The sequence below is a fragment of the Hermetia illucens genome, chromosome 6 (genome assembly GCF_905115235.1).
Source record: "Hermetia illucens chromosome 6, iHerIll2.2.curated.20191125, whole genome shotgun sequence".
Classification (NCBI taxonomy): Eukaryota; Metazoa; Arthropoda; class Insecta; order Diptera; family Stratiomyidae; genus Hermetia; species Hermetia illucens.
Genome location: NC_051854.1, coordinates 56,807,065 through 56,821,976, shown reverse-complemented (window position 1 = coordinate 56,821,976; position 14,912 = coordinate 56,807,065). Strand labels below are relative to the sequence as shown.

Genomic DNA, 14,912 nt, shown 5'->3' with positions numbered 1-14,912 from the left:
AATGTTCTCAGGTGATCTAACGGGCCGAGGGACTCCAGTTCTTCCTTTTGTCGCAGTTGCAGTTTGTCTGAATGTAGTGACCCATATAACAATTGATTTGCGGTCTGGGACGGGAGTCAACGGGGCTAAATTAAAGCGATTCCGAAATGTACGCTGTGCTGCAATAACCGAACATCCGCTTGAAAAGTAAACCTCAACGGCAAAGGCACGCTCCTCACTATTCCAACGCATGATGGCGACTGAACCGTGTCGGGACAAAACTTTACAGTATCCCCTCTTGAACGAGACCACTAGCGCTCCGTTATGACATCAACTAACTGAGTGGCGCGCATTTTAAAAAAGGAAGTTATGCTACCGCACCCTGTACATTATATGTAAAGTTAAATTAGTCTGTAAACTCCTAGTGAACTATGTAGCCATAATGAAAATGTTCTTCTTCAATTCTTCATTTCTAATGCACTGAGATATTAATTCCCCCTTCAATTGAAGATTAAGATTTCACGTAAAGGGCGGACTTATCAACCAGAAAGCCCACTTTCTCCAATTTGAGCGGGAAATCATGCGTTAGAAGCTGCATATTTTCAACTTAAGTCGCGTTAGATGGCGCTGCTCTTGAGAGCATTATTGCCTTTTTTGAAGTATTGTACTATTTACTTCAAAAAGCCTGAAGGTAAGCGTGAATACAGTGCCGAACTATTGCTTACTGCAACCGCAAGGCGCGTCCTCATTAACTGGATGTCGGTTTCGAGCAAGATACAAACGGCGAGATTCCGGTCTAAAATGAGGTACATTGATGCTATGCATCAATGGAGATTTAGTACAGAGAAGGGAAGGAGTTTTTCTTTAAGCAACTGAATACAATCCAGAAGACACTTCCCAAAGGTGACATTGTGATGGTGATGGGCGTAGTGAATGCGAAAGTGGACTCTGACACTAGACACCGATTCTCGCAACTCAACATTAATGCAACGACGAAAATGATCAAGCATCGATGATATCAATGTACGAAAATTGTTTGCCACATTTCAGTACAGTTATTTCACTCCTACGACCACTACATTATCATTATGCTCCATTCTCAAGACCATAGATATTGCCCGAAATGTGTAGATGGGTTTTCACTTGGGCCCGAAGCAACTCTTTAAGATTATCTCTCGATATGGTACTCCACTAGGAGTCATGATCGACCAGGGTAGAGTGAGTAGAATGGGTGATTAGATGGAAAAACACGATCTGTGGATCGCAACTATAAGATGCTGTTTTTTTCAGGCGCTACCCAGATGGTCATCTTTCGAATGGGCGTCGCCAGACCTATCTGACTGCAGTGTCGTAGAAGTTGATACATAAACGTAAAGAATTGGTCGATTGATAAATGCGAGTAGGGGCGAGCCTGATGCGCTCGAGCTCTGTTACCATGTCCAATCTCAAGAAGTGCAGCGTAGTCATAATTCAGAATTCCATAACCATATACCGCATCTCGAAAGAGCTTGGAGTGTTTGGCAAATCTTTTCATGGTCCAGTCAAGGACTTTAACGGTAGGTTCTTTATTCACGATGATGAGCAGCTCAAAAGGTGGAAAGATCACCTCACCCCGGTTTTCAACCGTATAACATCCGGGGAAATTCCACCTATTTTGGAACATGCGGACTGCTTTTCCAAACAGAAGTGAAATCAATTCAAATCAGTTCCTGGGAATTGGAGGAGCATTTGTGTGGTTCCTCCCAACTATTTCAGCTCCAACATCAAATTAACACTATTCCGTGCTAATGTCCTTTCTGTTTTGCTAAGATTTGGTAGGATGCAGAAAGTGACCTCCACTGTTACTTGAAAGCCCTAACCTGTCGTCAATGCTTGTCTGATACAATTTCCAATGAAGTAATTTATCGGCATACGGACCAGATACCCGTGGACATTGATCAGAAAGGAAAGTAGCTATGGATAGGTTACACATTAAGGAAAATCTATGCCATGCAATGGAATCCTCTGTCCCAGAATGGCCAACAAGAGGATCACGCTAGATAGGCGGAGTGGGCTGAAACACATTTCAGCAAACAGTCAACAATGACAGTTAGACGTAGTTGACGTGCTATACCCCATTTACGAATGAACCGCAAGAAGAAGATTTGTTCTCAAGCTTCCTCTGCTTATCCAACTATATTCCTCTCCGGAACTATAGCTCTAGTAATCATTGACATTGATTTGTCTTGTTCCTCAATGGCAAAATTGTAACAATGACCACATATCCCACTGTGTCTCATAGGGTAGAGTTTTCTATTTTACTCCTCAACCACGCTCTGAAGACTGAATCTATCGATTACTTTTATCGGTAAGTTGAGGCTCTGCAATTTCTAGAAAATTGTATAAAATCCGCTGAATGATCATCCTGAAGATGCTCATTCAAATGGACTAACTGACCATTTAACTTCATAATCAAATTCCCTAAATCAAATATGTAGTATATATATTTGAGGGCCTAGATAGAACAAACAAATATTTAGATGACTGGAGAATAAGAGGGGAGTGTTCCCTTCAAGAAATGCCGCAGATTGCTTTACTACTGCGATGAGCACTATGATATGTGCATCATGTCAAGGTACTCTATATCTTTGTCTCCTTTATTTGGAGATTAGATGGAAAACAGTGAATGACACACATAAACTAGGTACCATTGAGACTTGCACACGTATGTCAGAACCATACTATAAGGCCATATAAATTTCAGATACAGGTTTGAGAAGATCTCGGTCGTATTCACTGAGAGGTAAATATGGCTCCTAGGTAGCAACATCCTCCCCTCCGTTGAGCGTTAGGTCAACAGTTATACTTGATCGACGGCAATTGTGAAGACTGGGTTCGAAAAAGTCTGGGGTGGAGGTGCCGGCTCGTGATAGTAGTATAATCGGATGTTCTTCGTTTATGTTTCCAGTAAAGATAAATTACTAGTGCCAGGATACTACAGAGCCCAATGAAGCTGACAGTGATGTGGTGAACGTCCTTGGGTAGTATTGTTGCCTTTACATTTTCCTGCTGTTACAAGTTATGCAAGTCCACCTTCAACTTCGTCAAATTTTGTAAGCAGGATGTTTTCGTGGTGGCTTCACTTGATGAGATGTGATGGTACAACGATTTTGGTAAGATTTCCAATCGGTGCAAATGAAATGTTAAGGTTCCTTGGGAATACTTGGTGCGCTTGATTAGCTACAGATTCTTCTATTATATTATAACCATCAGGCAGTTCAATGATACCACTTCCCTCTAGATTCACCTGAGTAAATTTTGTACCACAGCCTACATTTGCCTCCTTCTTGTCTTCTATTGTATAAAATAAATCGAACGATTTGCGGTTAGCAACTGGATCCATCGTGGTGGGTCATCTTTTTCACCGTTCTTTGGAGGGAGTATGCTTGATTAAGCTCATTTCACATGCATTTATATTTCATCTTATTCGATATTAGTGCAGTCATTAAAGCTTTCAACCTCCGAATTCTTTCAATCAAGACCGATTGATATGAAATTTATGGTGGAAGTAGAGGATGACATAAGAAACGAGGTGAAATTTTTTTTTCTCATAATAATCACAGATATCGATTAAATGGTCAATTCTAAGCAAAAAATGTTTTGTAGAAATTTTTCGTACAAGTAGTAGTTTTCGAGTTATTCATGTTTAAACATGTCATTTTTTCATCGAAAAAATGCATGTTTTTCAACGGTTTTTCACAAATAGATTGAAAACCATGCATTTCATATCGAAATGATATTAAGCAAAAAACAAAGAATATTAAATGATAAAAGGAATAAATCTTTTTATTTTTTTGTAAGTACAAATTCGTAATGTCTAAAAAAAATTAATAGTTTCAAGGTCAAATAACGCAAAATCAACTTTTGGTGGAAATTGATCTAAAGCTCTCTTAAAGTGCTTGAAAAGGCCTTTCAAATGAGGTATGATAAAAGTCAGTGGAATAAATAATAACGGAACTACGATCAAAATAACGTTGTAATTACCCCCTGAATTTTTGATATAAAAATCAATGAATTCTCATATATCATAAATTGAAAGCAAGTCGAATCCTTTGAAAATCCGCTGTATTTAGCCCCTTACAATAAATTTTGAAAATTTGTTGGATATGGAGTGCGTAGGGTCGAAAAAAATGCGATTTGCCCTAAATTTTTTACTTCTAGTTTTCCAAACAAGAAATAATTTTTTCAAAAATATCTCAAAAAATTAAAATGATAGTGAAAACTGCTGACTTAACATTTAAGCGAGAGAAAGGTCACATTTTTGCACTATAGTATTTTTTCTTTTTTATTTTTTGAAATACTTAAAAAAGAAATTATTTTTTCGTTTAATAATAAAGTTTTTTTTTGGTGAAACTACGCATTCTATATCCACCGAATTTTCAGAATTTATTGCAAAAGGTTTAATTATGGTGGATGACTCAAATGGTAGTTTTAATCGAGAGATAACGTGCTCTGCTATAATGCATCCTTCAATAGTAAACTTGTTTGTACCTTTCGATAGTGGTTGATTGATACTAAGAATTGCAAAGCTGTTGCATGCAGACATGCATGACTTCTTGGTCCCTCCTTTCCATGGTTATCTTGTTGTGAGAAGGTATGGTTCAGAGCCACATTGAGAGCTTGTATTGTTTTTTGGCTTAATTTCTCCAAATTCAACACTACATTGACGGCGGAGTCCAAGATGAGGGCCTGATTTTTCATTAGTTGCAGGAGTTGTTCGTCGTCCTCCTTTAAGCTTTTTATAGTTTCTCCCATCTTTTCCGTATAGTCCGAATAAAGAAATCCGATGAAGGAATTCAGCCGCCAACCTCGGCGGGTACAGTTCCAATCTTGTCAGGGTTACTGTGGTGCCACCTTCGATTTTGCATATAGAAGGTGAACAGTGCGAAGTGCCAGTAACTGTAACTGGTGTCATCAATCCTAGCGGATCGAATATATGGCCGATGTCTGATAGCGCTAACCTGTTCGTAACCATCTGCATAAGGGCATCTAATCTGGAATTCATCTGACTTGGTATCCAATCTAAAACTAGTGTCTCTATATTCCCCTCCATTTCTGGTGTTATGTCCAGTTGGAGTGCCCGGTCTTCAATAGGAATGTTTTTAAGCAGTCCTCGTTGTTCGAACACTTTTTGTGGAGTTTAAAACCTGCTGATTGTAGGACTGTTTGTAGTTGCTGTTGCTTCTCAATGACTTCTGCACACACATCAAATCGTCCATATAAAAATTCTGTCTTAATACAGATGAACCAAGTGTACCATATATTTATGCACTGTTTGTGAAGACAGTTGTTGTAAGCATTTGGTGACTAAATATAGTGCAGCGGACGTAGCATACGAGTGCTCTCTGGTTTGGGCACGCAATGATGTGGAAGAAAGTAATGAGGGCTCGGATTTTTACTTTTACTTTTTACGGCAATTTCGGTCGTATGTCCTAGTTGCTTGTATTTGTCTATAAACTTGTATTTGTATTTTTTATGTAATTTCAGGTTGCGTTCTAACTTCCGTTCTAGTTGGAGAAAGCGGCTCAGCGATGTCCTTCGATGCACCGAATTTCTCAGGGTCTTCTTTGAACGTCTCACAATAAAACGTCTGTTGTTCATCCTTCTCGTGGTTTGTGGGAAACGATTTTCACACTTCACTTCTTGTGTTGTCATTGCAGGGTTTCCGGAAGATTTCGGTTCTTCTAATTACCAAAAACGTTCCATTTATCCGCTACGCTTGCGATGATCGGTGTTGAGAATGCCACAAATGACCTGTTTCTGATGAGATGTTATAATTCGGCAATTACCCGGCCGAAAATCATGTTTTTCAGTAGTGATAGCTGTATCTGCTCAGTTGCTAAGAATTCGTAGTAGAAGTTAGCCCCGAGAAGTACGTCAATGGGTCTTTTTTGGTCAAAGTGAGGATCGGCTAGCTGAATGTTCCCTGGTAGACTATAGCATCTAGTTTGCTTGCAAACGTGGTGATTCGTGATTCGTGCAGCGACCGTGTAACTTTTTGCTGTGATTGTTCCGATGCTCTCCTTAGACCACGAATATGTATGTAATACCTGGTAGGCTGTAATTCCAATTTTTTTATGGCAGTTTCTCTAATTATGTTGATTTGAGAACCACTATCCAGCAAGACTCTCATTTCTTTTGATTTACTATTTTAATGAGTACGGCACCTAACAGTACATAATGCAATGGAATGGTTGGCATCTGCAGAGCCTTCGACCCTCGCAGTACGTGAAACTTGCCCTTTCTTGGCTATTTGGTGTATGGTGGATTCGATATGTAATAGCGTGTTGTGCCTTTGTCCACATTGAAGGCAACTTCCTGCGCTAAAACAACATAACCTCAGTTGTTTGATTTTAGCTATTCAATTCCAGATGGTTAATTGCCGGAAGATTTCGCATGCATAGATTCGATGAAACTCCTTACAGTTTTTGTACTGGGGAGTTTCACTGTCCTTAGTGGATATTCGAGCCCACGTTGGATTGCTCTTGGGTTTGCTCTCAGCTGTAGTTTTCTTCTCACTATAAACAGCTTCTAAAGATTATAAGCGTCTTTCCAGAAAGACGAGAAATGCATCAGTTGTCTGCAGTTCACGTGTGAGGCCACGGTTTGTTCGTACAAATGTTGCTCTGTCGAGCTTCTTTAATAAAATATCTAATGCGATCCCAGCTCTCGATATTGATTTGAAAGGTCTTGAGTCACTAAACATCATGAAGCTTTCTCAAGACACTGCAGCATTTTGAAGTAATCGTAGGTTGCTGAATTAGTCTATACAATAGCGTGTATACCATCAGTCGTTAATTGCTACAATGACTTGTTAGTGTCTTCCATGCTACGTCATAATTTTCGTCGGTGATGACGTATAAATCGCTCTGCTTCGCCCTTTGGATTGCTCTTCCGACACCACATTTTTTGAGCACTCCCCAACTACTGCTTGTGAATCATCTGACGGAATAAGTCGATGTTTCGTCTCAACGTATCCTAACGCCTTTGGGTCACTGGAGAATTGCTATATGTTGTCTTGGCCTTTATGCAACTCCACCCAATATTTGGAGAGGGTAGTTTCAGTTAGTAATATGATTTGGGCTGCGTCTGGGCAACTATTTTGATATGTTCCACAGCTCGTATCTTCCCTATTATTTGCACTTATAAGCATGGGAGGAGCGGGCTGATCATTGTTTACTGCTTAAGTGGCGTCGGTATCTAACGTAACCGAAGTTGGTATACCAAATCCAGTATACTGTCTCGATGTACCTTCTTCATTTTACTTATTGCACTCACCTTGCATTGACGAAAAGTATTGTTTCTTGAACTATGGGTACGCTGGAAAACAATGTCGAAAAGTTGACGACGATTGTTTCTTGTTGGTTTAATAGCGCCATGAGGTTGAATTTCTTGACCAGTCACAACCTGTTAGCCAGTAAGCTGATCTAAAGTGCCTCCATGGTTGACTATTGAAACCTCGCTTCTTGATGTCCTGTGTTGAGTTTGATACACGCGTTGACTGCTCCTTTGTTCGAATGATCACATCGAGGTATAGTAATTTGCATTAACGGGTCAGGCATGGATGAGCGATCGGGCTCAATTCTCCCAATTCAAAAAAATTATTATCAGATTCCACGGGACATATATCCGCCACAGGCAATAGTACGATATAATCATATATTTTAACTAATCAACGGAAGAGTGTGTGCGCTCCGAGACTATCTGGCAAGGACGGTTCAGTAAAAAACGAATTCCTCACCTGTTTTGAATTAACCTTTGATTTACTGACCTCAGACTGTAGATAATCCTCAGCGACTTCAACGCTAAGGTTGGGAAAGAGGCCGTCTTCCGTGCCGTGGGACCACTGGAGGACACAACCTTATACAGTAGAAACTTCTTGATCCCTTCGCACACCCTCGTGACAAAAAAATTCAGAAACGACAGTGGATCTTTCTATACATACAATCTAAGAAGTTAAGTTCTCATCGAAAAATAAGATGTCTCTACCATCCTCGACATACGCTTATATCGTGGAACGACCACTACTTCCTTGGAGTAAGATATCGATGGCGGAAATCAAATGTTGGGGATATGAGCCTCCCATTATCAGGTTAGACATCGAAAAGTTTGAAGATGAATAAACGAATGGTTTGGTGACTACATAGTACGAATAGCCAAACTTGTAAATTGGGTTTCTAAGGTTATGATTGCACAAAAATAAGACACCATGTGAACCGGTTTTTGCAGTCATGTCATCCGACTCATCTGAAGGACGAAATCGCAACTGGATGAGGCAATTTGACTTCCTGCCTACTAGTGAAAATATTTTTTAAGAAATCTAAGACCGTTGTACTTATTGTCCTCAAAGAATTGGGACATACTTAGGAGGAAAATACAGTGCTAGGGTTCTCTCAAATGAAAAAATGCCCGCTTTCTCCCTTTAGAAAACATCCTTAAATTCGGGAAAGCCTGCTTGTTAGCCGTGCTGATAGACTACCACAGTTCTTGGAACTGTGGCTCTCCGAATCTATCGTGTCGTTATATATTTATTTTTATATAATTTTACAGTCCTACCAAGGACGTAATCATATTTTATGTCATATTTGGTTAGCTGTGTGGGATTTTATGTATTTCTAGCCGCGTGCTGTAAAGGCAACGGGATCAATTACATATATGAATTTTAATGTAAAGCTTGATGGACAGAAGTGTGAAAAACTTCGCATATCATTTGGAACTGGCTGACATGGCGGAAATGCCCTTCGATACCTACTTGCAGTATCGACGACATTTCTTAGGTGCTGATGAACCTACACCGCCACGCTATGCTAACGCAGAGATTGCTGTGTGCTGAAATGGGTGTTGATCGATACCTAAAAACTGAAGGCTGCCCTCAAGGAGGTATGCTATCACCACTTCTGTGGAGTATGCTGATCAACTCACTACTATACGAACTGTGAAATCTGCCAATACACATTCAAGCTTATGCGGATAACGTGGCTGTGCTGACTGTTGGTCGAGATCTCAGAATGGTGTGTATAAATATACAACGCGTCATCGATTTGTTTGACAGTTGGTGCCTCAGGCAAGGACTTTCAGTAACTCCAAATAAAACCACAATGGTATTATTTACAAAAAGGAGGAAACTGAATGGTCTTTGTCTTCCAGAAATGAGGGGTAAAACCCTTCAACTCACCAAAGAAGTGCAATATCTGGGAGTTATTCTAGATAAGAAGCTTCTTTGGAACAAACATGTAGAGACCAAGATGAAACGAGCTCTCACAGCTTATAGGCTGTGTAGGCGGACCTTTGTCTCGACATGGGGACTTAGGCCTCAGGTAGTAATGTGGATATATGTTGCTATCATTGGGGCGATGTTCGCTTACGCATTCGTAGTATGGTGGGTTAAGGTGAAACAAAAGAGTTTTCGCTGTAAACTAGCCACACTGCAAAGAACTGTGTGGCTGGGTATCACCGATGCCATGAGCACTACATCCGGCGCAGCTCTGAATGCATTAGTCAATTTGCACCTCTTGGATTTGTATATTCAGAGCACTGCAATGAGAGCAGCTCACAGACTAATTCGAATAGATCTATGGGAAAACAATGGACGTGGGGGGCACAGGGGATTGGACGACTCTTTGGGAGAACTGATTTTAGTTTTCGCAATGCCTTCCGATTATCAGATCCACATACATCTGTTTGGTAGAAGATATGATTTTATCTTGAAACGAATAGGAAGCTCGTACGAATCAGAAGAATACTTGTCAGGATATACTGACGTCTTCTATACCGATGGCTCAAAAACAGAAAATGGTTCTGGAGAAGGAGTATACCTCTTGAATAAAAACGAGAAGTGGGCTTTTCCTTTGGGACAATACACAACAGTCTAAGGCGGCAACCTGGATGATTGACTAGCCGTTGAAGGGCAGGCGCATCGCAATCTGTAGCGATAGTCAAGCTGCATTGAGGGCGTTGAGTTGTACTTTGATCACCTCAAAAATTGTTCAGGAATATAGAAACCGATTGAACTTTGTTTTTAGATTGAATACGGTGGCTTTCCTCTGAGCAACTGGTCATTGTGGTGTTGAGGGAATTGAACTCTCGGATGCCTTAGCAAAAGAGGCTTCAACTTTCCTCATGCCCGGCCGGAACCAGCAATTGGGGTATTAGTAGCATTGGCTGATGCTGCTATCAAAAGCTGGGAACAAACTTCCCATAATGACAGGTGGCGAAGCCTTAATGCTGCTCGACAGACCAAACTTTTCCTGTCAGAACCCAACAAACATACCGCAAAGTTTATCCTGTCGAAAAGCAGGAAAATTTGCAGAAGTATTGTGAGCATTCTGACTGGCCATAATTCACTAGTTGGGCATATGTTCAGAACAGAAATTATCCAAGGTGATATGTGTCCATCCTGTAATGAGGAAGCGGAATCCACGGAACATTTTCTATGTGAGTGCCTATGGACGCATTAGACATCAGATTTTTGGGGCTGATGTGCTCCAACTGCAGCGGGTAGCAGCACATCCACTAACGGAAATTCTGCGATACATAAACGAATCCAGGATATTCCGTTCGATGGGGGAATTGAGTACAATGGACCACTAAGATCTGACTGATCAGAGGCTTTGCCTCTCCCGCACCTCAAACACACACACATATGTTTTTACGCCCAAAATAGTAATTTCACCTGCCAAATTACCATATCCGTTAAAAAAACCAATTCGGAACGCTCATTTGCTACTTATAATGGTTTAAAAATTGAATTCTTAAAAGTCGGAAAATAAAACGCATGACGCCATCGAGCAAGCAGTTTGAATGTTATCTACGTGAAGGCATCCGGTTTAGTGTTTGTTACTTGTTACTTGTTATTTGTTACTTTTTAAGTAATCAATCAGTTTTTGTCCTTCAAGTTACTTTACTGTTCGGTAGTAATGGTAAGAAGCTGTATAGCAAATTCTGACATTTTTACCTGAGCGGCAATAAAACGTATGTTTCTGAAATCTGGATTCGAACCTTAGGCACGTTGAATATTCGGCGGTATATCTTCCATTGTGACTTGATTTGAATTTGAATAATAGTGACGCAAAATTCTAATGCAATTGTATATTATCAATTAAAATTGAAGTTAAAAGTTTAAACAATGTTAACTCACTGAAATGATCCTCACAATTTAAACCTGGCTCCAAAGGAATTAGATTCCGTCGGACGATGGCGATCCACTTCTTCTGAAAATTGCCTTTCGGAACAGCCAAAAAAGCTTTCTGACGGGGTTTTTGTGGAGTTATTTATGCAGCAAGGCACGAAACAATCTTTCATCTTCCTCCTTAGCATTTCACGTGGGAAATTAATACTGACAGGTTTATATTTTTATGAGTAACTGCCAGTTGCCAGGCTACTGAAGTTTTTTGGCTAGAGTTGTGACGTCACACGACATGGCGCCGACTTTTCAGTCTGTTTGAATTTGGTTGAAATTTCAATTGGTGATAATTTCAAAAACAGTTTTCTTCAAAAACGGTTTTTGAGAGTTTTGTTAGGTTACACCATAGAAGTGATTTCCGCCATTAGTGAAAATAAGGCGGGAAGTCTATTGAAGCGAATGTCTACATACGAACTTGAGCGTTACATACCTGATTTCGATTTCTCTCGACTTTGGAATCCTAAACTAACTTGCTGGGCATGATGTTGGTGCAACTGTTGCAAACTCTGCAAAGCCGATTGTCCACCATTTCCATTACCGCCCGCGATATGATGCCCGAAATGATTCAACCGGAACGGGCTTTGATTGGCACACGGTACGCCATTCACAGCTGCAGCAGCTGCCGCCGGTAAGTATCGCTGTACAACACTAGCCGCACTTAAATTATCACAATCGAAATTATTTACACTAAGTGCACTATGGTTACTACTACTATTGCTCGACACCAGCGTTGATCCTTTCTGATTATGGTGAAGTGCTTGGTTATGATTGTGGTGACTGTTTAATGATAAGTTCATCACATTATTCAGCTCTTTCTCTCTATGCTCGATGGCGTTTTTGTGGAGGCCAAGGATGGCAGCTATGGTGAAAGATTTTCCCACATCTAAGGATGTCGTCACATCCGAAGTTGTGAGTTGATGATGGGTGATTGGCTGGTTGGGATGCGATGATGCGTGGTGAAGATGATTGTTGGCCGAACTGTGAAGCGAGAGGAAATGGGAGAGCGGATTCGCGTGGTACTTCGATGGATTTTGAATCATCTTGATTCAACGCAAACGTTGATTGTATATACGGTTTCTGCTGATAACCCTAGCTTTGTTGACTTATCTCAACAGGAAGAACTTGTCGAATCTGAAATGTAGAAAAAATATAGTGAATTCTAGATGCATGTACATTTTAAGTAGGGTCTAGTGCAGTGAACAATAGTAGAGTTGGGTGCTTTTATAAAGCAGTGGTGATAATAACAGAGACATTAGATGGAGAAAGTTTCTTTCCATTGAGAATGGAATACCCGTCGGTATCTTTGTTATTTCTTGATAGACAAAGGTGAGTTGCGCCCCTAATGTATGCATATAAACTACGTATATCAAATGGAGATTAAGGATTCCACTGAAAGTTTATTTGACCAATGTGGGTTAAATAAGAACAAATATTTGCAAAGCTAGCCCGACGGCAAAGATAAATGAATTCTGTAATGCAGTGTCATTTAAACAGGGCAAAGAGCCCTCGATGCAATAATAAAGTTTGCATCCTATTGTTCTCGCGTGGATTCGTAGCATTAAGATTTTTTTTGTATTTGGTTTGATTCAGTTACGTAAACGATACATCATCACGGTATTGTGCGCTTAAGGAGTAGGTGTATTAATTTACCCGCAAGTTAATTTGATCTTCCCTTAAGACTCCATCATATTCGGACTGCAAATGACAAAAGCGAGCGCACAACATTGCAAGTGTTCCGGTCGGGTTTTTGTCTTCTAAACATTTCTGTGGATTGTTCATTGTTGCCTGTTGCTCTAAGATTACCCTCAACTCCATCAATTACACTTACTTTACTACACATCGTATCACATTTGTGAAATATTATATGTAGCAGGAACATGCATAAATATTTACGGCATTATAATGCGTGTCATCACTTCTAGGGTTACATATGATTACAATGAGAGTATGTATGTAAGATGTATGGATATGGATGCACGTTTGTGCGTACAACTTAAGATATATCAAGTGTATTGTCGGAATGGGGTGAGTGGTTTTGGAGCAATTGAAGCAGTGGCACTTATGCAGGACATCAGATTTCAAGTGATCATTATTCTATTTTGATGAGGTGAGAACAAGATGTTGCGGAAGGTGTGGAAGGGTGATGTGAGATGGAGGTAGATCAAAGGCACTTCAATAATTGAAGTTGATATGGAAACTTGGTTTTTTATTCATGAATATAATCAATGGCGCCAAAGTGATGTAATTTTCACAATGGTAATTTAAAGAACTGGTGGTAAACTCGAAAGCTTATACAAAGGAGAGGATGTAGGTACGCCTATATAGTACACATGAGATACAAAAACAAAACAATTAATTATTTCAGAAATGTCAGTACACACTAATTTCATCGTTTTCACTGTTTTGCCACCAAAATAACTATGATTTTACTTATTACGTCCAGAAACTCGTCCTCCTTGAACCTGCCACGCCATGCTTTCGGCACCGCATCTTTTTAACGACTCCAGATCTCGCCCCGCGCCATTTTTTGCGCAGGAAGAACTCAATTCCGAAAGTAGAAAGATAGAAGGAAGGCGTTCCCTGAGTTCTTTCTTTCTCGAACTTCGCACAGCAAGAGATCGGAGAAAACTCCAAGGTGCTGAGTGCTATATTTTCCTTTTTTCTCTTTATTGATTTAGTCTCATAGCATTGCGACCTTCGCTAAACATAACATTTTTTACAAAAAATATGATGAGAAAACGATTGTTGGAATTTCGTTTCATGCTGCCTATTTGAAAGTATATGTTGAGCTAATCCTCGAACGGATGAAGACGCATGACGAACGTTTGATTGACAAAAACAAAACAATTTCCGCCCTAGATCCACCTGTGTTAAGCGCAAGTGGATCATGTAAAATTCTAGTTTATGCTCCGCCTTTTAAGGTTTTGTTGAAAACATTGGTTGCAAAGGGAAGTAGCTCGGGGTTTTGAAATGTGATGTAATACAATGATCATAAATTCCATGGAGAGATATTCGATCAAGTGAACCTGCTCATGCCAGAGTTTGTTATTCCCTAGGTAATATGTTTGAACATCATCTGCACTAGCGTGAGGCTGTGTAGTATGATGTGAGAGACTGCCTAGTATACCCACTCATCGTGTACGAATCCTTCCCTTATAAGACTTATCAGTGTCCCAATTACGACTCTACGCACTGCCTGGTAGACAAGCAGAATATATATTTAGCACGTATGTACTTCCTGCATAAATTCTCTCTGACAATCAGATACTTATACTTCTGTCCGAAGTACTGCGCTGTGTTGGCCTAGGATTTTTGAAATTTCCTGCTCTGGATTCACTTCATGCATTCCCTTTGTCCCATTTTCTGTTCTAGATCGTGTACAATAGTATTTGGTTTTTCAAATGGTTATCTCTCTAGGAGTTAAAATGTTCTCTAATTTTTGACATTTCAATTTTGGATTCCCGCAGAACTTCGACAATATAAAATTACTGCTATTTTCGGAATTATGCTCGTAATGAAAAGAGGGACGAATACGGCTACGGTTACTTACCAGGGCAGAAGCAAGTCCTCAGAGGTGAGGCAGCGTCTGAGGAGTTGCCTCTGCCCTGGTAAGTAACCGTAGCCGTATTCGTCCCTATTTTCATTTTTGAACTTTGCGTGTTAACCCAAAAGGAGGAGTCCGTGGACCATAAAAAGTGGGAGCAAGTTGTTC

At 40.1% G+C, this 14,912-nt stretch overlaps 1 protein-coding gene across 2 annotated transcripts in view; it reads right to left on the bottom strand.

Moving 5' to 3' along the window:
- Window positions 1–14,912, bottom strand: part of LOC119659733 (homeobox protein Hox-A5) — a 28,384-nt gene that overhangs the window by 2,464 nt on the left and 11,008 nt on the right. The window contains exon 2 of one of the 2 annotated variants that reach the window (XM_038067992.1): window positions 11,631–12,331. In XM_038067992.1, coding sequence (XP_037923920.1) covers window positions 11,631–12,240 — 610 coding nt within the window. In that variant the 5' untranslated portion in view covers window positions 12,241–12,331. Of the gene's footprint in view, window positions 1–11,630; window positions 12,637–14,912 lie in introns of those variants that run through there. The other variant, XM_038067991.1, reaches the window with a different exon arrangement.